The sequence below is a fragment of the Coregonus lavaretus genome (assembly GCF_964263955.1).
Source record: "Coregonus lavaretus genome assembly, chromosome: 13".
In the NCBI taxonomy this organism is placed as follows: Eukaryota; Metazoa; Chordata; class Actinopteri; order Salmoniformes; family Salmonidae; genus Coregonus; species Coregonus lavaretus.
The window spans coordinates 1545335-1571937 of NC_140000.1; the positions used below are offsets into that span (position 1 = coordinate 1545335).

The window sequence follows — 26603 nt, forward strand, 5'->3', positions numbered from 1 at the left end:
TGGGCTGTCATGTTAGGTTACTGTGGGCTGTCATGTTAGGTTACCCTGGCACACACACACCGGCACAAACACACCAGTAAACTTGCTGGTCAGGTGTGGGCAGCCTGCTCCTCAGATGTGACAGTATAATGACAGACAACCGTGTTTGGAACAATGATCCATCTCCTCTAAAGCCATTTTTACATCATGGACCTTTTTCTGAGTCTCTGTATGACGATCTATGATGCTCTATGGCGCTCTGTGATGCACTAAAGGAGTCAATAGATTGGCGGACATTCAACAAACCTGATCTAACAAAGTGGATATTCATCATTTTATTGTGTTAATATTTCCTTTTTTATTTAGCAAATATTTGTCTTAATTTTTAACTCTGCGTTGTTGGGAATGGGCTCGTAAGTAAGCATTTCACTGTAAAGTCTACAGTCGTGGTCAAAAGTTTTGAGAATGACAAGTATTGGTCTTAACAAAGTTTCCTGCTTCAGTGTTTTTAGATATTTTTGTCAGATGTTACTATGGTATACTGAAGTATAATTACAAGCATTCCATAAGTGTCAAAGGCTTTTATTGACAATTACATAAAGTTTATGCAAAGAGTCAATATTTGCAGTGTTGACCCTTTTTCAAGACCTCTGCAATCTGCCCTGGCATGCTATCAATTAACTTCTGGGCCACATCCTGACTGATGGCAGCCCATTCTTGCATAATCAATGCTTGGAGTTTTTCAGAATTTGTGGGTTTTTGCTTGTCCACCCGCCTCTTGAGGATTGACCACAAGTTCTCAATGGGATTAAGGTCTGGGGAATTTCCTGACCATGTACTCAAAATGTCGATGTTTTGTTCCCCGAGCCACTTAGTTATCACTTTTGCCTTATGGCAAGGTGCTCCATCATGCTGGAAAAGGCATTGTTCGTCACCAAACTGTTCTTGGATGGTTGGGAGAAGTTGCTCTCGGAGGATGTGTTGGTACCATTCTTTATTCATGGCTGTGTTCTTAGGCAAAATTGTGAGTGAGCCCACTCCCTTGGCTGAGAAGCAACCCCACACATGAATGATCTCAGGATGCTTTACTGTTGGCATGAGACAGGACTGATGGTAGCGCTCACCTTGTCTTCTCCGGACAAGCTTTTTTCCGGATGCCCCAAACAATCGGAAAGGGGATTCAGAGAAAATTACTTTACCCCAGTCCTCAGCAGTCCAATCCCTGTACCTTTTGCAGAATATCAGTCTGTCCCTGATGTTTTTCCTGGAGAGAAGTGGCTTCCTCGCTGCCCTTCTTGACACCAGGCCATCCTCCAAAAGTCTTCGCCTCACTGTGCGTGCAGATGCACTCACACCTGCCTGCTGCCATTCCTGAGCAAGCTCTGCACTGGTGGTGCCCCGATCCCGCAGCTGAATCAACTTTTGAAGCCTTCTTCAAAACAATTGAACCTCTTTCCTTGAAGTTCTTGATGATCCGATAAATGGTTGATTTAGGTGCAATCTTACTAGCAGCAATATCCTTGCCTGTGAAGCCCTTTTTGTGCAAAGCAATGATGACGGCACGTGTTTCCTTGCAGGTTACCATGGTTAACAGAGGAACAACAATGATTTCAAGCGCCACCCTCCTTTTAAAGCTTCCAGTCTGTTATTCTAACTCAATCAGCATGAAAGAGTGATCTCCAGCCTTGTCCTTGTCAACACTCTCACCTGTGTTAACGACAGAATCACTGACATGATGTCAGCTGGTCCTTTTGTGGCAGGGCTGAAATGCAGTGGAAATGTTTTTTGGGGATTAAGTTCATTTTCATGGCAAAGAGGGACTGCAATTAATTGCAATTCATCTGATCACTCTTCATAACATTCTGGAGTTAATGCAAATTGCCATCATAAAAACTGAGGCAGCAGACTTTGTGCAAATTAATATTTGTGTCATTCTCAAAACTTGTGACCACGACTGTACACCTGTTGGGAATGGGCTTGTAAGTAAGCGTTTCACTGTGAAGTCTACACCTGTTGTATTCGGCGCATGTGACCAATAAAAAATGTGTTTTGATTTATACTCAAGATTTTTACCTCAACATACTGTGAAATTACACAAACAATAGCCTAAATGCTAATTTTGCTGGGGGGGGCAATGAGGAGACCTGGGATCTTTCCCTACGGCCTTTCCCCCCACTCGTTTCCATGGCAATTCCATGGTTCAGACTGCACTGCTTACCTCAGCAAGCCATTGATCTCTGGAATAGCAGCCATAGTGTGCGTCCCAAATGTTACCCTATATAGTGCACTACTTTTTGACCAGAGCCCTGGTCAAAAAGTAGTGCACTATATAGGGAATAGGGTACTATTTGTGATGCAGACATTCTGCCGGTCTTACTCTAAAATCACTGCCTCTTTACTATGATGGTTAAGAGCTAGAGAAATCAATACCCTCTGGAGGGAGCGCCAAAGTAAGGAGTGAATAGTACTTCTCCAGTGCTGCATTTTTACCCACAGAGTGAATTACATGCTGACCACACCGCCCGCATCGCGTACGTGAGCGTTGCAAAATAAGTTTACACATACAGTACCAGTCAAAAGTTTGGACACACCTACTCATTCAAGGTTTTTTTTTTATTTTTGTTTTTTTATTCTACATTGTAGAATAATAGTGAAGACATCAAAACTATGAAATAACACATATGGAATCATGTAGTAACCAAAAAAGCGTTAAACAAATCAAAATATATTTTATATTTGAGATTCTTCAAAGTAGCCACCCCTTTGCCTTGATGACAGCTTTGCACACTCTTGGCATTCACTCAACCAGCTTCACCTGGAATGCTTTTCCAACAGTCTTGAAGGAGTTCCCATATATGCTGAGCACTTGTTGGCTGCTTTTCCTTCACTCTGCGGTCCGACTCATCCCAAACCATCTAAATTGGGTTGAGGTCGGGGGATTGTGGAGGCCAGGGCATCTGATGCAGGACTCCATCACTCTCCTTGTTGGTCAAATAGCCCTTACACAGCCTGGAGGTGTGTTGGGTCATTGTCCTGTTATAAAACAAATGAGAGTCCCACTAAGCGCAACCCAGATGGGATGGCGTATTGCTGCAGAATGTTGTGGTAGCCATGCTGGTTAAGTGTGCCTTGAATTCTAAATAAAATCACCAGCAAAGCACCTCCACACCATCACACCTCCTCCTCCATGCTTCACGGTAGGAACCACACATGCGGAGATCATCCTTTCACCTACTCCGCGTCTCACAAAGACATGGCGTAACCAAAAATCTAAAATCTGGACTCAGACCAATGGACAGATTTCCACCAGTCTAATGTCCATTGCTCGTGTTTCTTGGCCCAAGCAAGTCTCTTCTTCTTATTGGTGTCCTTTAGTAGTGGTTTCTTTGCAACAATTCGACCATGAAGGCCTGATTCACGCAGTCTCCTCTGAACAGTTAATGTTGAGATGTGTCTGTTACTTGAACTCTGTGAAGCATTTATTTGGGCTACAATTTCTGAGGCTGGTAACTCTAATGAACTTCGCCTCTGCAGCAGAGGTAACTCTGGGTCTTCCATTCCTGTGGTGGTCCTCATGAGAGCCAGTTTCATCATAGCGCTTGATGGTTTTTGCGACTGCACTTGAAGAAACTTTCAAAGTTATTGTCTTAAAGTAATAATGGACTGTCATTTCTCCTTGCTTATTTGAGCTGTTCTTGCCATAATATGGACTTGGTCTTTTACCAAATAGGGCTATCTTCTGTATACCCCCCCTACATTGTCGCAACACAACTGATTGGCTCAAACGCATTAAGGAAAGAAATTCCACAAATTAACTTTTAACAAGGCACACCTGTTAATTGAAATGCATTCCAGGTGACTACCTCATGAAGCTGGTTGAGAGAATGCCAAGAGTGTGCAAAGGGTGGCTACTTTGAAGAATCTCAAATATAAAATATATTTTGATTTGTTTAAGACTTACATGATTCCATTTTGTTATTTCATAGTTTTGATGTCTTCACTATTATTCTACAATGTAGAAAATAGTAAAAATAAAGAAAACCCCTGGCATGAGTAGGTGTGTCCAAACTTTTGACTTGTACTGTACATGTTATTCAATCATTGCATCCAAACTGCTCGCGAGTGTCTGCGTAGCCAGGTGCTAAAATAGAACTTAGTTCTATTTGTGACGCTTGACGCGCTGCAAGTCCCGCCTCTCCCATCTCCTCATTGTTCTTTAGGAGCATATACACACGTGGGTGATTGAAAGATGAACTGAGGTCCACACTCCAGTCCAGTTGGTGGTGGTAATGCACTTTGAAGTTGGTCGCCAACAGTCAGAAGAAGAAGCCTGAAGGAGGAGAGATTACTAGAAACGAACTCGGTTTACCCTTTTATCTGTGGATTAATTGTCGGAGTAGAGGACCTTGTGCATTTCTGGTAAAATAACAACCCAATGTTTATATCCCAGGACAAAGTAGCTAGCAACAGCAAGCTAGCTAGCTAAATTGCCATAAATGTTTAATGCTTTTCGACCTGTCTCCAAATTAATATAGTTGGTTCAGAGTTTGTTTAGATATTTCAACCCACGTGTCCTGATCGCAACTGGTGTGGGTGGACAAAATCAACATGCGGGCGAGCGGTGTGGTCAACATGTTACACTCCTCACCTGGCTCCTGCTGCCGAGACTGATTTAAGTAGTAAAACGTCAACAACAAAAAAGATCCCAATTTCAGACAGGTGTCTTCGCTCTCTCTACAGAGCCTATCTCTGCCCTTCAAATCACCCATAGCAACATGGCAAGTCGGCAACTCGCCCGGAGCAGTTCACAGTCCACTGAGCACCAGAGCCGATACCCCGGACCGTCTATGCCTGCGTGGGGGCATTCTAATTAGATTCTATGTGGCATATCAGCGCTACATGTTATGTAAGAACGTTGCTGCACATTCCTGACCAGTGATGTGTATAAGGGAATCATCTTGTTCAGCTGTGTATTATGTTGCAGTATTTAATTTAACTGGTAAATCACTGCATTTATAGAGGAGTAATTCACTGGTAGAATTGCTCCTGTTCCCTACTGTCCGATGTTCTATTTACTACACCTCACTAACACTTAGATCCATCCCTTCCCTTCAATTCAACCTGACCTTTTCTGTTTACTGACAATAGAGTGAAACTGTTGGGGGCAATAAGGAGCGTGACAGCATGGGTTCATCATATGACTGAGCCTCCCCCCCCCCCCACACACACACACACACCAGGAACCTAGGTTACAGTAAGTAAAGTCCTACTGAAAGAATACCGTGGCAGTAGCACAGATCACCAACATCAAAGCATCACCAAACAGACATTCCACTTTAAACATGAGGAGAATAACTAATATAGAGACATAGACAGACAGAGACTGAAACATAAAGAATAACTAATACAGAGAGAGAGAGAGAGAGAGGCAGAGACGGAGAGAGACAGAGAGAGAGAGAGAGAGACAGAGAGACAGAGACAGAGAGAGAGAGAGAGACAGAGAGAGAGAGAGAGAGAGAGAGAGAGAGAGACAGAGAGACAGAGACAGAGAGACAGAGAGAGACAGAGAGAGACAGAGAGAGAGAGAGAGAGACAGAGAGAGAGAGACAGAGAGACAGAGAGACAGAGAGACAGAGAGAGAGAGAGAGAGAGAGACAGAGAGACAGAGAGACAGAGAGAGAGAGAGAGAGAGAGAGAGAGAGACAGACAGACAGAGAGACAGAGAGAGAGAGAGACAGAGACAGAGAGAGAGAGAGAGAGAGAGAGACAGACAGACAGAGAGACAGAGAGAGAGAGAGACAGAGACAGAGAGAGAGAGAGAGAGAGACAGAGAGACAGAGAGAGAAAGCGTTGTGACCTACAGGAGTTACTGGAGCTGTTCCCTGGAGAGGACATGACTGGCGTCCTGGTGATGGTGACGACCCAGGCCAGCCCAGACACGACCGAAGAGAGAGACCAGACGCTCAGCTGTGTTACGGCTACACTACCACCGCTACAGCTAACCCCTCATTCTGCACCGGCAGAGTGGTTCCACACTACCTTGCTCGGACGGATAATGCTTCTGTGCTGCCAAACACACACACTCCGACACACACTGCGATGCTGTGAGGGAGCGTGTGCAGTACTGTGTGTGCAGGCTGAGGAGACTGCTGTAGTGGTGGGGAGAGAGAGGAGGGGAGGGCTTCCTGGGAGTGAACCACTCACTACTCACAGAGGGGGAGGGGCTTCTAATAAGAAGACAGTGGGAAACCTAGGCTGCGTCCCAAATGGCCCCCCCTTCCGTACGTAGTGCACTAAATAGGGAATAGGGTGCCATTTGGGACGCAAGTATTCAGGAAAACCTGACAATTACTGTACATGGACTCCATTTAGCCATCACTTATTTAATACGTTGTTGTCCCCCCCATGCCGACCGGGGGGGGGAGGGGGTGTGCCCCACAGTTTGGGAACCACTGCAGTAGCGGACAACAATGTAGTAAACTGATGGGTTCACCGCCCAGAAAGTATTCAGACCCCTTGACTTTTTCCACATTTTGTTACATTACAGCCTTATTCTAAAATGAATTAAATTAAATATATATATATTTATATATTTTGCAATCTACATATAATATCCCATAATGACAAAGCGAAAACAGGTTTTTATAAATGTTTGCAAATGTATTAAAAACAAAAAAAACTTATTTACATAAGTATTCAGACCCGTTGCTATGAGACTCAAAATTGAGTTCAGGTGCATCCTGGTTCCATTGATCAGCCTTGAGATGTTTCTACAACTTGATTGGAGTCCACCTGTGGTAAATTAAATTGATTGGACATGAATTGGAAAGGCACACACCTGTCTATAAAGTCCCACAGTTGACAGTGCATGTCAGAGCAAAAACCAAGCCATGAGGTCGAAGGAATTGTCCGTAGAGCTCCGAGACGGGATTGTGTCGAGGCACAGATCTGGGGAAGGGAACCAAAACATTTCTGCAGCATTGAAGGTCCCCAAGAACACAGCGGCCTCCATCATTCTTAAATGGAATAAGTTTGGAACCACCAACGCCAAACTGAGCAATCGGGGGAGACCAAGATCCCGAAGTTCACTCTGACAGAGCTCCAGAGTTTCTCTGTGGAGATGGGAGAACCTTCCAGAAGGACAACCATCTCTGCAGTACTCCACCAATCAGGCCTTTATGGTAGAGTGGCCAGACGGAAGCCACTCCTCAGTAAAAAGGCACATGACAGCCCACTTGGAGTTTGCCAAAAGGCACCTAAAAACTCTCAGACCATGAAAAACAAGATTCTCTGGTCTGATGAAACCAAAATTGAACTCTTTGGCCTGAACGCCAAGCGTCACTTCTGGAGGAAACCTGGCACTATCCCTACGGTGAAGCATGGTGGTGGCAGCATCATGCTGTGGGGATGTTTTTCAGCGGCAGGGACTGGGAGACTAGTCAGGATTGAGGCAAAGATGAACAGAGCAAAGTACAGAGAGATCCTTGATGACAACCTGCTCCAGAGCCCTCAGGACCTCAGACTGGGGCGAAGGTTCACCTTCCAACAGGACAACAACCCTAAGTACACAGCCAAGACGACAACACAGGAGTGGCTTCGGAACAAGTCTCTGAATGTCCTTGAGGGGCCCAGCCAGAGCCCGGACTTGAACCCGATCAAACATCTCTGGAGAGACCTGAAAATATAAAAATAGCTGTGCAGCAACGCTCCCCATCCAACCTGACAGAGCTTGAGAGGATCTGCAGAGAAGAAATGGGAGAAACTCCCCAAATACAGGTGTGCCAAGCTTGTAGGGTCATACCCAAGAAGACTCGATGCTGTAATCCCTGCCAAAGGCGCTTCAACAAAGCACTGAGTAAAGGGTCTGAATACTCATGTAAAATGTGATATTTCAGTTTTTTATATTTTTATAAATTAGCAAACATTTCTAAAAACCTGTTTTTGCTTTGTCATTAAGGGGTAGTATGTAGATTGAATCCATTTTAGAATAAGGCTGTAACGGAACAAAATGTGGAAAACGTCAAGGGGTCTGAATACTTTCCCAAGGCACTGTCTGTATATACAGTACCAGTCAAAAGTACTGTATGTATTTGGGACGCACCCTGGGAGCCCCTAATCTGCCTCCAACAGGAGAACCTCCTCATGTTTGATTAGACGAGTCACAATTAGCTACTCTGTGAAATACTGTATATGCAGTACCAGTCAAAAGTTTGGACACCTACTCATTCAAGGGTTTTTCTTTATTTTTAATATTTTCTACATTGTAGAATAATAGTGAAGACATCAAAACTATTAAATAACACATATGGAATCATGTAGTAACCAAAAAAGTGTTAAACAAATCAAAATATATGTCATATTTGAGATTCTTCAAAGTAGCCACCCTTTGCCTTGATGACAGCTTTGCACACTCTTGGCATTCTCTCAACCAGCTTCATGAGGTAGTCACCTGGAATGCATTTCAATTAACAGGTGCGCCTTCTTAAAAGTTAATTTGTGGAATTTCTTTCCTTCTTAATGCGTTTGAGCCAATCAGTTGTGCTGTGACAAGGTAGGGGTGGTATACAGAAGATAGCCCTATTTGGTAAAAGACCAAGTCCATATTATGGTAAGAACAGCTCAAATAAGCAAAGAGAAACGACAGTCTATCATTACTTTAAGACATGAAGGTCAGTCAATGCGGAACATGTCAAGAACTTTGAAAGTTTCTTAAAGTGCAGTCGCAAAAACCATCAAGCTCTATGATGAAACTGGCTCTCATGAGGACCGCCACAGGAAAGGAAGACCCAGAGTTACACCTTTTGGCTCCAACCGCTGTGTCTTTGTGAGACGCAGAGTAGGTGATTTGATGATCTCCGCATGGAGGAGGTGGTGTTATGGTGTGGGGGTGCTTTGCTGGTGACCACTGTCTGTGATTTAATTAGAATTCAAGGCACACTTAACCAGCATGGCTACCACAGCATTCTGCAGCGATACACCATCCCATCTGGTTTGCCCTTAGCGGGACTATCATTTGTTTTTCAACAGGACAATGACACAACACACCTCCAGGCTGTGTAAGGGCTATTTTACCAAGAAGGAGAGTGATGGAGTGCTGCATCAGATGACCTGGCCTCCACAATCCCCCGACCTCAACCAAATTGAGATGGTTTGGGATGAGTCGGACCGCAGAGTGAAGGAAAAGCAGCCAACCAGTGCTCAGCATATGTGGGAACTCCTTCAAGACGGTTGGAAAAGCATTCCAGGTGAAGCTGGTTGAGAGAATACCAAGAGTATGCAAAACTGTCATCAAGGCAAAGGGTGGCTATTTGAAGAATCTCAAATATAAAATATATTTTGATTTGATTAACCTCTACGGGATCGGTGTCCCGTATACGGGAAGGTTGAGCTAACGTGCGCTAATGTGATGACTGTTGTAAGTAACAGCAAACTTTCCAGGACATAGACATGTCTTATATGGGCAGAAAGCTTAAATTATTATTAATCTAACTGCACTGTCCAATTTACAGTAGCTTTTTCAGTGAAAAAATACCATGCTATTGTTTGAGGAGAGTGCACAACAACAAAAAACGTATCACGGCAATTGGTTTGACACATTCACCTCTGAAGGTAAATAATGTACTTACATTCAGTAATCTTGCTCTGATTTGTCATCCTTAGGCTCCCAGAGATAAAATGTAGCATAGTTTTGTTTGATAAAATCCCTTTTTATATTCAAATGTAGGAACTGGGTTCTACAGTTTGAACCCTTGCTGTCTCTGGCTCCACACCCACCCCGCCCAGCCATCTAGATGTGTGAAAGTTAGTGTATAAGCTAATGATCCATCATGTATGACATTCCTGGGAGTGTGTAAACTTACATTTTCTATTACCATATAATTTTTGTATGTTCTCTATAGTTATGTACTTGAAAATGTATCAATTGACCAATTCGACACATTTGGGCAGACTTGATACACAATAGTCCAGTATTGTAATGCGTCACTGGATCAATGTGAAACTTTGCACACACACTGCTGCCATCTAGTGCCCAAAATCTAAATTGCGCCTAAACTGCAATATTATATTGTGGCCTTTCTCTTGCATTTCAAAGATGATGGGAGAAAAATAAAATAGAAAACGCATGTTTTTTTGTTTGTATTATCTTTTACCAGATCTAATGTGTTATATTCTCCTACATTAATTTCACATTCCCACAAACTTCAAAGTGTTTCCTTTCAAATGGTATTAAGAATATGCATATCCTTGCTTCAGGTCCTGAGCTACAGGCAGTTAGATTTGGGTATGTCATTTTAGGCAAAAATTGAAAAAAGGGTTCTGATCCTTAAAAGGTTAAAACTTTTGGGGTTACTACATGATTCCATGCGTTATTTCATAGTTTTGATGTCTTCACTATTATTCCACAATGTAGAAAATAGTACAAATAAAGAAAAACCCTTGAATGAGTAGGTGTTTTAAAACGTTTGACAGAGAGAGAGAGAGAGAGTACACACACACACACACACACACACACACACACACTAACTAACTACATGGCCAAAAGTACGTGGACACCTGCTCGTCGAACGTCTCATTCCAAAATTATGGGTATTAATATGGAGTTTTTCCCACATTTGCTGCTATTACGTTTCCACTTCACAATAACAGCACATACAGTTGACCGGGGCAGCTCTAGCAGGGCAGAAATTTGACGAACTGACTTGTTGGAAAGGTGGCATCCTATGACTGTGCCATGTTGAAAGTCACAGCTCTTCAGTAAGGCCATTTTACTGCCAAGGTTTGTCTATGGAGATTGCATGGCTGTGTGCTCGATTTTTACACCTGTCAGCAACGGGTGTGGCTGAAATAGCAGAATCCACTAATTTGAAGGGGTCTCCACATATTTTTGTATATACAGTTGAAGTCCGAAGTTTACATACACCTTAGCCAAATACATTTAAATTCAGATTTTCACAATTCCTGACATTTAATCCTAGTAAAAATTCACTGTTTTAGGTCAGTTAGGATCACAACTTTATTTTAAGAATGTGAAATGTCAGAATAATAGTAGAGAGAATTATTTATTTTAGCTTTTATTTCTTTCATCACATTCCCAGTGGGTCAGAAGTTTACATACATTCATTTAGTATTTAGTAGTATTTAGTAGGTAGCGTTGCCTTTAAATTGTTGAACGTGGGTCAAACGTTTCGGGTAGCCTTCCACAAGCTTCCCACAATAAGTTGGGTGAATTTTGGCCCATTCCTCCTGACAGAGCTGGTGTAACTGAGTCAGGTTTGTAGGCCTCCTTGCTCGCACACACTTTTTCAGTTCTGCCCACACATTTTCAATAGGATTGAGGTCAGGGCTTTGTGATGGCCAATCCAATACCTTGACTTTGTTGTCCTTAAACCATTTTGCCACAACTTTGGAAGTATGCTTGTGGTCATTGTCCATTTGGAAGAACCATTCGCGACTAAGCTTTAACTTCCTGACTGATGTCTTGAGATGTTGCTTCAATATATCCACATAATTTTCCTTCCTCATGATGCCATCTATTTTGTGAAGTGCACCAGTCTCTCCTGCAGCAAAGCACACCCACAGCATGATGCTGCCACCCCCGTGCTTCACGGTTGGGATGATGTTCTTTGGCATGCAAGCAACCCCCTTTTTCCTCCAAACATAACAATGGTCATTATGGGAAAACAGTTCTATTTTTGTTTTATCAGACCAGAGTACATTTCTCCAAAAGGTACGATCTTTGTCCCCATGTGCAGTTGCAAACCGTAGTCTGGCTTTTTTATGGCGGTTTTGGAGCAGTGGCTTATTCCTTGTTGAGCGGCCTTTCAGGTTATGTTGATATAGGACTCGTTTTACTGTGGATATAGATACTTTTGTACCTGTTTCCTCCAGCATCTTCACAAGGTCCTTTGCTGTTGTTCTGGGATTGATTTGCACTTCTCACACCAAAGTACGTTCATCTCTAGGAGACAGAACGCGTCTCTTTCCTGAGTGTTGTGACGGCTGCATGGTCCCATGGTGTTTATACTTGCGTACTATTGTTTGTACAGATGAACGTGGTACCTTCAGGCGTTCGGAAATTGCTCCCAAGGATGAACCAGACTTGTGGAGGTCTACAAAATAAAGTCTGAGGTCTTGGCTGATTTCTTTTGATTTTCCCATGATGTCAAGCAAAGAGGCACTGAGTTTGAAGGTAGGCCTTGAAATACATCCACAGGTACACCTCCAATTGACTCAAATGATGTCAATTAGCCTATCAGAAGCTTCTAAAGCCATGACATCGTTTTCTGGAATTTTCCAAGCTGTTTAAAGGCACAGCCAACTTAGTATATGTAAACTTCTGACCCACTGGAATTGTGATAAAGTGAATTATAAGTGAAATAATCGGTCTGTAAACAATTGTTGGAAAAATTACTTGTGTCATGCACAAAGTAGATGTCCTAACCGAGTTGCCAAAACTATAGTTTGCTCACAAGAAATTTGTGGAGTGGTTGAAAAACGAGTTTTAATGACTCCAACCTAAGTGTATGTAAACTTCCGACTTCAACTGTAGATTAGTTTCTATAAAAAGGAACCACCACCATCCTTCCATGTCTTTGGTTAAGATCCCTGACAGTGAAACTGATTCTGTGACTGATCTTAGAGCAGTCTCTCACACCCACTGTCTGTGGTTAAAACATGACCACACCCCTTCTGTCTGTGGTTAAAACATGATCACACCCCTTCTGTCTGTGGTTAAAACATGACCACACCCCTTCTGTCTGTGGTTAAAACATGACCACACCCCTTCTGTCTGTGGTTAAAACATGATCACACCCCTTCTGTCTGTGGTTAAAACATGACCACACCCCTTCTGTCTGTGGTTAAAACATGACCACACCCCTTCTGTCTGTGGTTAAAACATGATCACACCCCTTCTGTCTGTGGTTAAAACATGATCACACCCCTTCTGTCTGTGGTTAAAACATGACCACACCCCTTCTGTCTGTGGTTAAAACATGATCACACCCCTTCTGTCTGTGGTTAAAACATGATCACACCCCTTCTGTCTGTGGTTAAAACATGATCACACCCCTTCTGTCTGTGGTTAAAACATGACCACACCCCTTCTGTCTGTGGTCAAAACATGACCACACCCCTTCTGTCTGTGGTTAAAACATGACCACACCCCTTCTGTCTGTGGTTAAAACATGACCACACCCCTTCTGTCTGTGGTTAAAACATGACCACACCCCTTCTGTCTGTGGTTAAAACATGACCACACCCCTTCTGTCTGTGGTTAAAACATGATCACACCCCTTCTGTCTGTGGTTAAAACATGACCACACCCCTTCTGTCTGTGGTTAAAACATGACCACACCCCTTCTGTCTGTGGTTAAAACATGACCACACCCCTTCTGTCTGTGGTTAAAACATGACCACACCCCTTCTGTCTGTGGTTAAAACATGACCACACCCCTTCTGTCTGTGGTTAAAACATGATCACACCCCTTCTGTCTGTGGTTAAAACATGATCACACCCCTTCTGTCTGTGGTTAAAACATGACCACACCCCTTCTGTCTGTGGTTAAAACATGATCACACCCCTTCTGTCTGTGGTTAAAACATGATCACACCCCTTCTGTCTGTGGTTAAAACATGATCACACCCCTTCTGTCTGTGGTTAAAACATGACCACACCCCTTCTGTCTGTGGTCAAAACATGACCACACCCCTTCTGTCTGTGGTTAAAACATGACCACACCCCTTCTGTCTGTGGTTAAAACATGACCACACCCCTTCTGTCTGTGGTTAAAACATGACCACACCCCTTCTGTCTGTGGTTAAAACATGACCACACCCCTTCTGTCTGTGGTTAAAACATGATCACACCCCTTCTGTCTGTGGTTAAAACATGACCACACCCCTTCTGTCTGTGGTTAAAACATGACCACACCCACTGTCTGTGGTTAAAACATGACCACACCCCTTCTGTCTGTGGTTAAAACATGACCACACCCCTTCTGTCTGTGGTTAAAACATGACCACACCCCTTCTGTCTGTGGTTAAAACATGACCACACCCCTTCTGTCTGTGGTTAAAACATGACCACACCCCTTCTGTCTGTGGTTAAAACATGACCACACCCCTTCTGTCTGTGGTTAAAACATGACCACACCCCTTCTGTCTGTGGTTAAAACATGATCACACCCCTTCTGTCTGTGGTTAAAACATGACCACACCCACTGTCTGTGGTTAAAACATGACCACACCCCTTCTGTCTGTGGTTAAAACATGACCACACCCACTGTCTGTGGTTAAAACATGACCACACCCCTTCTGTCTGTGGTTAAAACATGACCACACCCCTTCTGTCTGTGGTTAAAACATGACCACACCCCTTCTGTCTGTGGTTAAAACATGACCACACCCCTTCTGTCTGTGGTTAAAACATGATCACACCCACTGTCTGTGGTTAAAACATGACCACATCCCTTCTGTCTGTGGTTAAAACATGACCACACCCCTTCTGTCTGTGGTTAAAACATGACCACACCCCTTCTGTCTGTGGTTAAAACATGATCACACCCCTTCTGTCTGTGGTTAAAACATGATCACACCCCTTCTGTCTGTGGTTAAAACATGATCACACCCCTTCTGTCTGTGGTTAAAACATGATCACACCCCTTCTGTCTGTGGTTAAAACATGATCACACCCACTGTCTGTGGTTAAAACATGATCACACCCCTTCTGTCTGTGGTTAAAACATGATCACACCCCTTCTGTATGTGGTTAAAACATGATCACACCCCTTCTGTCTGTGGTTAAAACATGATCACACCCCTTCTGTCTGTGGTTAAAACATGATCACACCCCTTCTGTCTGTGGTTAAAACATGATCACACCCCTTCTGTCTGTGGTTAAAACATGATCACACCCCTTCTGTCTGTGGTTAAAACATGATCACACCCCTTCTGTCTGTGGTTAAAACATGATCACACCCCTTCTGTCTGTGGTTAAGATATGATCACACCCCTTCTGTCTGTGGTTAAGACATGATCACACCCCTTCTGTCTGTGGTTAAGACATGATCACACCCACTCTGTCTGTGGTTAAGACATGATCACACCCACTCTGTCTGTGGTTAAGACATGATCACACCCTTTAGTTTGACCCCCTCACATTAGCTTAGCAGCACACTCTCGCTTTCTACTACAAAAGGCTTTGCTCCTGCAGTACTGGATAAGAAGACACTGCTTCAAGGCTGCATCCCAAATGGCACCCTATTGACCAGGGCCCAGGTCAAAAGTAGTGCACTATATCGGGTAGTGGGTGCTATTTGGGATACAGACACTGCTTCAAGACAGTGTTTAAATCCTGACTAAACAAATCTAAAAGTGTAAAGAACAGACATAAAAAAATATACATCTCTGAAAAGATCCGCAATTTATGTCTCAACATGTATTAAAATGGACGTGTTGTTTACCTTACATGCTGAAGGGGACAAACTACTGTTCACATCTAATTCCTTTCTTTTTTTAACCCCCAAGGACACCTCCTTGTTGTGACATTATCTCTGTGGTGTATCTAATGTGCTAGATCACTCCAACTAACAATAGCAAGGTGGTGGGGGTGTTCTAAGCAGTTCCCATCCTGGCTACAACAGGAAAGGAATGTCAGGCATAACGATGCGTGGAGAATTTCAAGGAAATGTACCCTCAAAGCTAACATCTTTAAAGTGTCTTCCTGTAATTCAGAACCCACCAGTTTAAAGTATATGTAGATACAAAATAAAAGCCACATACAGTGGGGAAAAAAAGTATTTAGTCAGCCACCAATTGTGCAAGTTCTCCCACTTAAAAAGATGAGAGAGGCCTGTAATTTTCATCATAGGTACACGTCAACTATGACAGACAAATTGAGATTTTTTTCCCCAGAAAATCACATTGTAGGATTTTTTATGAATTTATTTGCAAATTATGGTGGAAAATAAGTATTTGGTCACCTACAAACAAGCAAGAGTGCTGGCTCTCACAGACCTGTAACTTCTTCTTTAAGAGGCTCCTCTGTCCTCCACTCGTTACCTGTATTAATGGCACCTGTTTGAACTTGTTATCAGTATAAAAGACACCTGTCCACAACCTCAAACAGTCACACTCCAAACTCCACTATGGCCAAGACCAAAGAGCTGTCAAAGGACACCAGAAACAAAATTGTAGACCTGCACCAGGCTGGGAAGACTGAATCTGCAATAGGTAAGCAGCTTGGTTTGAAGAAATCAACTGTGGGAGCAATTATTAGGAAATGGAAGACATACAAGACCACTGATAATCTCCCTCGATCTGGGGCTCCGCGCAAGATCTCACCCCGTGGGGTCAAAATGATCACAAGAACGGTGAGCAAAAATCCCAGAACCACACGGGGGGACCTAGTGAATGACCTGCAGAGAGCTGGGACCAAAGTAACAAAGCCTACCATCAGTAACACACTACTGAAAGGTGCAGTGCCAGACGTGTCCCCCTGCTTAAGCCAGTACATGTCCAGGCCCGTATGAAGTTTGCTAGAGTGCATTTGGATGATCCAGAAGAGGATTGGGAGAATGTCATATGCCAGATGAAACCAAAATAGAACTTTTTGGTAAAAACTCAACTCGTCGTGTTTGGAGAACAAAGAATGCTGAGTTGCATCCAAAGAACACCATACCTACTGTGAAGCATGGGGGTGGAAACATCATGCTTTGGGGCTGTTTTTCTGCAAAGGGACCAGGACAACTGATCCGTGTAAAGGAAAGAATGAATGGGGCCATGTATCGTGAGATTTTGAGTGAAAACCTCCTTCCATCAGCAAGGGCATTGAAGATGAAACGTGGCTGGGTCTTTCAGCATGACAATGATCCCAAACACACCGCCCGGGCAACGAAGGAGTGGCTTCGTAAGAAGCATTTCAAGGTCCTGGAGTGGCCTAGCCAGTCTCCAGATCTCAACCCCATAGAAAATCTTTGGAGGGAGTTGAAAGTCCGTGTTGCCCAGCGACAGCCCCAAAACATCACTGCTCTAGAGGAGATCTGCATGGAGGAATGGGCCAAAATACCAGCAACAGTGTGTGAAAACCTTGTGAAGACTTACAGAAAACATTTGACCTGTGTCATTGCCAACAAAGGGTATATAACAAAGTATTGAGAAACGTTTGTTATTGACCAAATACTTATTTTCCACCATCATTTGCAAATAAATTCATTAAAAATCCTACAATGTGATTTTCTGGATTTTTTTCTTCTCATTTTGTCTGTCATAGTTGACATGTACCTATGATGAAAATTACAGGCCTCTCTCATCTTTTTAAGTGGGAGAACTTGCACAATTGGTGGCTGACTAAATACTTTTTTCCCCCACTGTATATAAATAACAAAAGCCACATGTATGAATATTTACTATACCGCCTAACATTTCCAGACGAGAATATCCAAAGACAATAACATTTACACAGAGAATATCCAAAGACAATAACATTTACACAGAGAATATCCAAAGACAATAACATTTCCACAGAGAACAGCCTACCTGTTTAAAAGACCACAACAGAAACACTCATTGATTGCCTTCTATTATTCATATCCTGAGAATGCAACCCTGCATAGCAACATCCAATCTCTTTTCTTTTTTTAGTATCACACTAGTAAAGTGGTTCTTGAATTGGTCATTCATTATTCATTATAGACACTGGACAGGACTAAGCTTCTAGCATCAAACTCACTGTCAGGCAGGCATTTACAGTCAGGCAGAGCCATCTCTCCTCCCTGACTCTCACTGTGCCTGCCTCCCAAATGGTACCCTAGTCCCTATTTAGTGCACAACCAGGACCCTGGTAGTGCACTAAATAGAGAATAGGGTGGCATTTGGGACGCACCCTGGGAGCCCCTAATCTGCCTCCAACAGGAGAACCTCCTCATGTTTGATTAGACGAGTCACAATTAGCTACTCTGTGAAATACTGTATATACACTACCGGTCAAAAGTTTTAGAACACCTACTCATTCAAGGGTTTTTCTATATTTTTTTTTACTATTTTCTACATTGTAGAATAAAAGTGAAGACATCAAAACTATGAAATAACACATCATGTACTACAATCATGTAGTAACCAAAAAACAGTTAAACCAATCAAAATATATTTGAGATTTTTCAAATAGCCACCCTTTGCCTTGATGACAGCTTTGCACACTCTTTGCATTCTCTCAACCAACTTCATGAGGTAGTCACCTAGAATGCATTTCAATTAACAGGTGTGCCTTCTTAAAAGCTCATTTGTGGAATTTCTTTCCTTCTTAATGCATTTCAGCCAATCAGTTGTGTTGTGACAAGGTAGGGGTGCATACAGAAGATAGCCCTATTTGGTAAAAGACCAAGTCCATATTACGGCAAGAACAGCTCAAATAAGCAAAGAGAAACGACAGTCCATCATTACTTTAAGACATGAAGGTCAGTCAATACGGAACATTTCAAGAACTTTGAACGTTTCTTTAAGTGCAGTCGCAAAAATCATCAAGCACTATGATGAACCTGCCTCTCATGAGGACCGCCACAGGAATGGAAGACACAGCATTACCTTTGCTGCAGAGGATAAGTTCATTAGCGTTACCAGCCTCAGAAATTGCAGCCCAAATAAATGCTTCACAGAGTTCAAGTAACAGACACATCTCAACATCAACTGTTCAGAGGAGACTGCGTGAATCAGGTCTTCATGGTCGAATTGCTGCAAAGAAACCACTACTAAAAGGACACCAATAAGAAGAAGAAGAGACCTGCTTGAGCCAAGAAACACGAGCAATGTCCTTTGGTCTGGAGTCCAAATTGGAAATTTTTGGTTCCAACCACCGTGTCTTTGTGAGACGCGGTGTGGGTGAACGGATGATCTCCGCATGTGTGGTTCCCACTGTAAAGCATGGAGGAGGAGGTGTTATGGTGTGGGGGTGCTTTGCTGGTGACACTGTCTGTGAATTATTTAGAATTCAAGGCACACTTAACCAGCATGGCTACCACAGCATTCTGCAGCGATACACCATCCCATCTGGTTTGCGCTTAGTGGGACTATCATTTGTTTTTCAACAGGACAATGACACAAAACACCTCCAGGCTGTGTAAGGGCTATTTTACCAAGAAGGAGAGTGATGGAGTGCTGCATCAGATGACCTGGCCTCCACAATCTCCCGACCTCAACCAAAATAAAGATGGTTTGGGATGAGTCGGACCGCAGAGTGAAGGAAAAGCAGCCAACAATTGCTCAGCATATGTGGGAACTCCTTCAAGACTGTTGGAAAAGCATTCCAGGTGAAGCTGGTTGAGAGAATGCCAAGAGTGTGCAAAGCTGTCATCAAGGCAAAAGGGTGGCTATTTGAAGAATCTCAAATATAAAATATATTTTGATTTGTTTAACACTTTTTTGGTTACTACATGATTCCATATGTGTTATTTCATAGTTTTGATGTCTTCACTATTATTATACAATGTAGAAAATAGCAAAAATAAAGAAAAACCCTTGAACGAGTAGGTGTTATAAAACCTCTGACTGGTAGTGTAGCTGTGAAACATATTTTTCCCTGGGGTTTCACATTAAAATGTCATGAAACTAATGAGCATGCACATCAAATATGTTGAGATGTTTAGCAAACCACAGTGATGATGACATTCTCTTTGAAGTCTGCCAGACGGCGTCCCAGTCCAGGACGAGTCACAACGCCACCACACACAAAAACGCTAGACATTTTGAGTTCTGTATTGAATTGATCTGCATCCCATTTTGCTAGAGTGAAAGGCCATTTTAGTTTAGAGGGGATCTTACTGACTGTATAGTATAATGTTACGTTTAGAGGGGATCTTACTGACTGTATAGAATAATGTTACGTTTAGAGGGGATCTTACTGACTGTATAGAATAATGTTACGTTTAGAGGGGATCTTACTGACTGTATAGAATAATGTTACGTTTAGAGGGGATCTTACTGACTGTATAGAATAATGTTACGTTTAGAGGGGATCTTACTGACTGTATAGAATAATGTTACGTTTAGAGGGGATCTTACTGACTGTATAGAATAATGTTACGTTTAGAGGGGATCTTACTGACTGTATAGAATAATGTTACGTTTAGAGGGGATCTTACTGACTGTATAGAATAATGTTACGTTTAGAGGGGATCTTACTGACTGTATAGAATAATGTTACGTTTAGAGGGGATCTTACTGACTGTATAGTATAATGTTACGTTTAGAGGGGATCTTACTGACTGTATAGAATAATGTTACGTTTAGAGGGGATCTTACTGACTGTATAGAATAATGTTACGTTTAGAGGGGATCTTACTGACTGTATAGAATAATGTTACGTTTAGAGGGGATCTTACTGACTGTATAGAATAATGTTACGTTTAGAGGGGATCTTACTGACTGTATAGAATAATGTTACGTTTAGAGGGGATCTTACTGACTGTATAGAATAATGTTACGTTTAGAGGGGATCTTACTGACTGTATAGAATAATGTTACGTTTAGAGGGGATCTTACTGACTGTATAGAATAATGTTACGTTTAGAGGGGATCTTACTGACTGTATAGTATAATGTTACGTTTAGAGGGGATCTTACTGACTGTATAGTATAATGTTACGTTTAGAGGGGATCTTACTGACTGTATAGAATAATGTTACGTTTAGAGGGGATCTTACTGACTGTATAGTATAATGTTACGTTTAGAGGGGATCTTACTGACTGTATAGAATAATGTTATGTTTAGAGGGGATCTTACCTTTGAGAGACTCCAGCTCTTTCCTGTGAAAGAAAATAGGAACAACGGTTAGAAGCAGTCTTTTCACTAGTGTCACTGACTCTCTGTGCCAGTTCAGAGTCTTCGTAGCTTATTCCTTTACTGTCTATGAAGACTAAACTGCAGGACCAGAAATAATAATAAGACATTTAAAATTGTAACATGCTTTTCTTTTAATAACAACTGCAAAGTGCTGCTACAGTGAGTCCATAATTACATGATGCTCATTCTAAAGCTTCATTCAGATACAGCAGAGCTCAGCTCCTCTCTCTCTCTCTCTCTCTCTCCAGTCTATACCCTCAGCTGAACAATAACCTCCCATCATCTCTCCTCTCTCTCTCTCTACAGTCTATACCCGCTCTCCAGCTCTCCTCTCCACCAGGTATATGTTCAACCTAGCTCCTCTCTCTCCACCAGGTATATGTTCAACCTAGCTCCTCTCTCTCCACCAGGTATATGTTCAACCTAGCTCCTCTCTCTCCAGCTCTCCCTTTGTTACGACTACTGTACACACTGACCCATACACACAATCAGACTGTATGCAGGATATTCAGACTAATGTACTGTACTCTTTCCCCTCCACAGGTCTGCCCTACCACACATATTCATCACTCACCTACCCTGCAGTCTCCTGGGGCGGTTCATCACTCACCTACCCTACAGTCTCCTGGGGCGGTTCATCACTCAGCTACCCTGCAGTCTCCTGGGGCGGTTCATCACTCACCTACCCTGCAGTCTCCTGGAGCGGTTCATCACTCACCTACCCTGCAGTCTCCTGGGGCGGTTCATCACTCACCTACCCTGCAGTCTCCTGGGGCGGTTCATCACTCACCTACCCTACAGTCTCCTGGGGCGGTTCATCTCTCACCTACCCTACAGTCTCCTGGGGCGGTTCATCTCTCACCTACCCTACCGTCTCCTGGGGCGGTTCATCTCTCACCTACCCTACCGTCTCCTGGGGCGGTTCATCTCTCACCTACCCTACAGTCTCCTGGGGCGGTTCATCACTCAGCTACCCTGCCGTCTCCTGGGGCGGGCAGAGACTGGCCTCTTCACAGTTTAATTTCAAATGCTGCTGCCAGTTTGTGTTTGTGGAATCTCTCTTGTTAATCACAAGTCAAACCCCAGCCAGCCACAAAGCTGTCAGCTAAGGAATGTTGCTGTTGAACTAAATAGAGAGATCTACCATAAAGCATTCTCCGACAACATCTAAAGCCTATGACTATCACAAATGTAATGTTAGTGTTGTTTTGCCTGAGGCGGTATGCTACTATGCTATGATACTGAGGAAACCATCTGGACACAGCACAGTGGTGCATCAAGTGGTGAACCGCTTTTTATATCAGACAATCATTAAGGGATACAAAGTTGGGGGATGGTTGTCAAATTAGTAGCCAGGGCGAGTTACAACCATTTTCAATTGTGCATGTTATTATGTTGTAAAATTCAGAGGTTAGAGAGAACGGACCTCTTCTTCTTCTTGTAGTTCTCCAGCTGCAGGATCTGGTAGTGTCTGAAGCGCTGCTGCTCACACTGACCACACAGGTTCTCCAGGTACATCAGCCGGCTCTCCAGCTCCTCGAAGTCTGCCTCCAGGTGGGCTGTATGTGGCAGAGGAGGAGGGAACATGTTACATTTAGTCATTTTAGTCATCCAGAACGACTTACAGTAGCAATTATGGTTAAGTGCCTTGCTCAAAAGCACGTCGGCAGATTTTTCACCTAGTCTGCTCGGGGATTCAAACCAGCAACCTTTCGGTTACTGGTCAAACGCTTTTTACCGCTAGGCTACCTGACGGAACTGTTGTCATGACAACATCATTGTGAACCTGTATCTCACTGTTGCGTCTGTCCAACGGCTGCTGGGAGACTGTTGCGTCTGTCCAACGGCTGCTGGGAGACTGTTGCGTCTGTCCAACGGCTGCTGGGACACTGTTGCGTCTGTCCAACGGCTGCTGGGAGACTGTTGCGTCTGTCCAACGGCTGCTGGGAGACTGTTGCGTCTGTCCAACGGCTGCTGGGAGACTGTTGCGTCTGTCCAACGGCTGCTGGGACACTGTTGCGTCTGTCCAACGGCTGCTGGGACACTGTTGCGTCTGTCCAACGGCTGCTGGGACACTGTTGCGTCTGTCCAACGGCTGCTGGGACACTGTTGCGTCTGTCCAACGGCTGCTGGGAGACTGTTGCGTCTGTCCAACGGCTGCTGGGAGACTGTTGCGTCTGTCCAACGGCTGCTGGGAGACTGTTGAGTCTGTCCAACGGCTGCTGGGACACTGTTGCGTCTGTCCAACGGCTGCTGGGAGACTGTTGCGTCTGTCCAACGGCTGCTGGGAGACTGTTGCGTCTGTCCAACGGCTGCTGGGACACTGTTGCGTCTGTCCAACGGCTGCTGGGACACTGTTGCGTCTGTCCAACGGCTGCTGGGACACTGTTGCGTCTGTCCAACGGCTGCTGGGACACTGTTGCGTCTGTCCTACAGCGGCTGCTGGGACACTGTTGCGTCTGTCCAACGGCTGCTGGGAGACTGTTGCGTCTGTCCAACGGCTGCTGGGAGACTGTTGCGTCTGTCCAACGGCTGCTGGGAGACTGTTGCGTCTGTCCAACGGCTGCTGGGAGACTGTTGCGTCTGTCCAACGGCTGCTGGGAGACTGATGCCAGAGTCTGTATGACATTTTCATGTGAAAGATTCCAACAAAGGAAGGAACTATTATTTACAACTTAGCTAATGTACTACACTACTGAAACACCAGTGAACATACAGGGAAACTGTTTGTACTTGGAGCATTATCACTGTCCAAAGTCAAAGGGAAATGTGCCATATTTGAGGCATTATCAGTAACTCTATACAGTGCAGGAACAAATCTTACAAATGTAAATATTCCAGATAAAGTTAAAGATCCCCTGAATTCTACTCAATTTCATTCCATTCCTAAAAACACATCTCTCAGTCTGTTCATAGTGGAATTTCCCAAGTGCTCGCTAGAATTCACATCATGTGCAACTCATTGGCTGAGACAGGAGACACCCATTCTAGAATGAAAGAATGAGATTCCTCCGAGTTCTAAACAGTCCAACTACTATCTAACACGGATTACAGCACAACCAGCGATAAACAGTGAGTTAAAATAACCTCCAAATCTATGGGTTGTTTGCTCTAATATCCAGATTTTGGGATCAGCAGGTTTGGGCTCAGTCCCAAATAACACCGTATTCTCTATGTAGTGCACTACTTTTGTCCAGAGCCCTATGAGGAATAGGGAATAGGGTGCCACTTGTGCTGGGCAGGCTCACAGACATCTGGCGAATCAGCAGGAAATCAATGCCATTAGAACACACCTTATGGCCAGTGACAAATCACAGGGCACACTATAACAGAGACAGATTATGATCCTGATGAGCTCTCAGTCACTAACTACTCAAGGAAGGGTAGGAGGGTTCCAGTTACATGATCAGGGTACAATACTAGAAACTATTTAGAAAAGACCAATACATACTGGTATAGTCCGACGCATGGAATACTACAGAAAGTATCAAAGACTATTCTGTGCTGTATGGTATATGATGTAGAGGTAGTCCAAGCTACCTACGGAGGTGGCTTGGGAATCTGATTCTGAAGTCAGATTTGATGTCAGATCTGTCTCCTTACACTATAAAACGTGTGTTGTGTTTCAAACAAGCCGTGTGTAAAAAGGCTCCATCTTTTCCCGTTGTCTCTGTCGTTGCCTACCCACCTCCCCTTCACATTGTTGGCACTAGGAGCTGTTATTACCTCACTGCTAGCTGAAGCTCCACAGGTAACAGGCAGGCCGGGGCAGTCGGTGCCCTACAGTAGCACCGCTCTCTCAAGGTGAACACAGCGCAGCCCGTCATAAACACCTCAGACCTCAACCTACTCCACACAATGGTAACAAAAGCCCAAAATAAAGACTGGCATTGACATTCAGTAAAAGGATATGTGTAAGATCTTCAGCAGCCATTAGGGGGGAATTGTGACCGTTCCACAGAATACATTTCTCTCTACTAGAATATAATATGATCCACTGTGTTGACTGGTCCTAGAGGTTTCCTGGTGCAGTCTACGATACGTAGGCTACGTCCCGACTTTCCACCCTTTTCTCGAAGTGTGCACTTGGTGTAAGCATTGGCTGGAGAGTTTCCACCATTGTAAAATCCATACGAGAAAGAGTGCAAGTACACACTTCAGCAGAAGAGTGAAGAATCAAACCTGAGGCATTGTGATGGTGCACACTCACCGATGCGATTGGTGCATGTCTCCAGGTCTGTGAGGAAGCCTGGGATCTGCTGTAGTTGTTCTTGTAGTTCCACCACTGCTGCTCTTCTCTTCTCCCAGTGGGCAGACAGCATCACCACCTCTCCATCCACTGTCTGAGAGGGAGGGGGAGAGAGAGAGAGAAGAGAGAGAGAAGAGAGAGAGAGAGAGAGAGAGAGAGAGAGAGAGAGAGAGAGAGAGAGAGAGAGAGAGAAGAGAGAGAGAGAAGAGAAGACGAGAGAGAGAAGAGAGAGAATGTGAGATGATGGATAGATTGGTTGAAGAGGTTTGATGTTACCCATGTTTCTATGTATTCTTATTCTTGATGCAAAATTCAATGTGAGTATAATTAATACATTGTGCTACAGTTCATACATACCTCTCCAGCTTTCGCACAATCTTTAGCTTTTCTGTGGAGCATCACCCAGGTGTCTTCGTACCTTCAAAACACAATAAACTAATGAAACAAATACGGCCTTGTGTTTTCTTCCCTTTACATTATGCTACATGTATTCAGACCACTGAGTGTTTCAATGTATGCATCCCAAATGGCACCCTATTCCCTATGCTCTCATTTGGACGTATCCAATGAGAGCAACACCTACCGACTTAGCAGTTCCACTCCAGCAGAAAACTGTGGCAGATGTTCATCATGTCTGTTGAGAGACAGGAAATTAGTCATTAAGGGAAAGAGGCTATAAAGAGGAGAAAGGAGAAAGAGAACGTGGATGTAAATGAATGATTTCACAGGCATTCCTGGGCTATACTCATAAAGCCTCAGACTGGAAGTACTGATCAAGCATCAGGTCCTCTCTGTCAATATAGTCTTTATTCATTATGATCTAAAAGGCCAACCTGATATTAGATCATCACTCCAACTCTGAGACACTATGGATACAGACCCTGCTCTCCTTCCTTACCTCTGTTTCTTCTTTACTTTGACCTCCTTTGATTTATCACTCAGAGTCTTCATCCTGAAGTGAAATTATAAAGATGTGAGCAGGTTAAAAAAAAAAATATATATATATATGGGACAGCCGTCACAGCAATGTAAATATTCATTGGATGACAGTAGACACGTTGGGTCTGTCCTAAATGGCACCACATTCCCTATATAATGCACTAATTTCTATTCTATAATATTCTACTGTATCTTAGTCCATGCTGCTCTGTCATTGCTTGTCCATATATGTATATATTCTTAAATTCCATTCCTTACTTAGATTTATGTGTATTGGGTATATGTTGTGAAATTGTTAGATATTATACATTACTGCACTGTCGGCGCTAGAAGCACAAGCATTTCGCTACACCCGCAATAAAATCTGCTAAACACGTGTATGTGACAAATACAATTTGATTTGATTTGAAGTAGTGCACTATATAGGGAATAGGTTGCCATAAATATTGCTTGAGACTTTTTCTGCTTCAGACCTCCGGCATCAGGCTCCAGTCCAGTATGTTCTGTCTCGCTCACTACCATCACATGATGGTCAGCTGAACGTAATCAACTTAGCTAGCTGTAGTTAGCTAGCTAACTGTATCAATAAGCTTTGGCAGCT

The 26603-nt window shown here is 43.5% G+C and overlaps 1 protein-coding gene across 1 annotated transcript in view; it reads right to left on the reverse strand.

Moving 5' to 3' along the window:
• Positions 1-26603, reverse strand: part of LOC311139789 (dysbindin-A-like) — a 41736-nt gene that overhangs the window by 14572 nt on the left and 561 nt on the right. The window contains exons 2-7 of the mRNA XM_084174739.1: positions 25962-26015; positions 25647-25697; positions 25421-25481; positions 25025-25157; positions 22241-22373; positions 20755-20777 (exon numbers count right to left, since the gene is read on the reverse strand). Coding sequence (XP_084030865.1) covers positions 20755-20777; positions 22241-22373; positions 25025-25157; positions 25421-25481; positions 25647-25697; positions 25962-26015 — 455 coding nt within the window. The remainder of the gene's footprint in view (positions 1-20754; positions 20778-22240; positions 22374-25024; positions 25158-25420; positions 25482-25646; positions 25698-25961; positions 26016-26603) is intronic.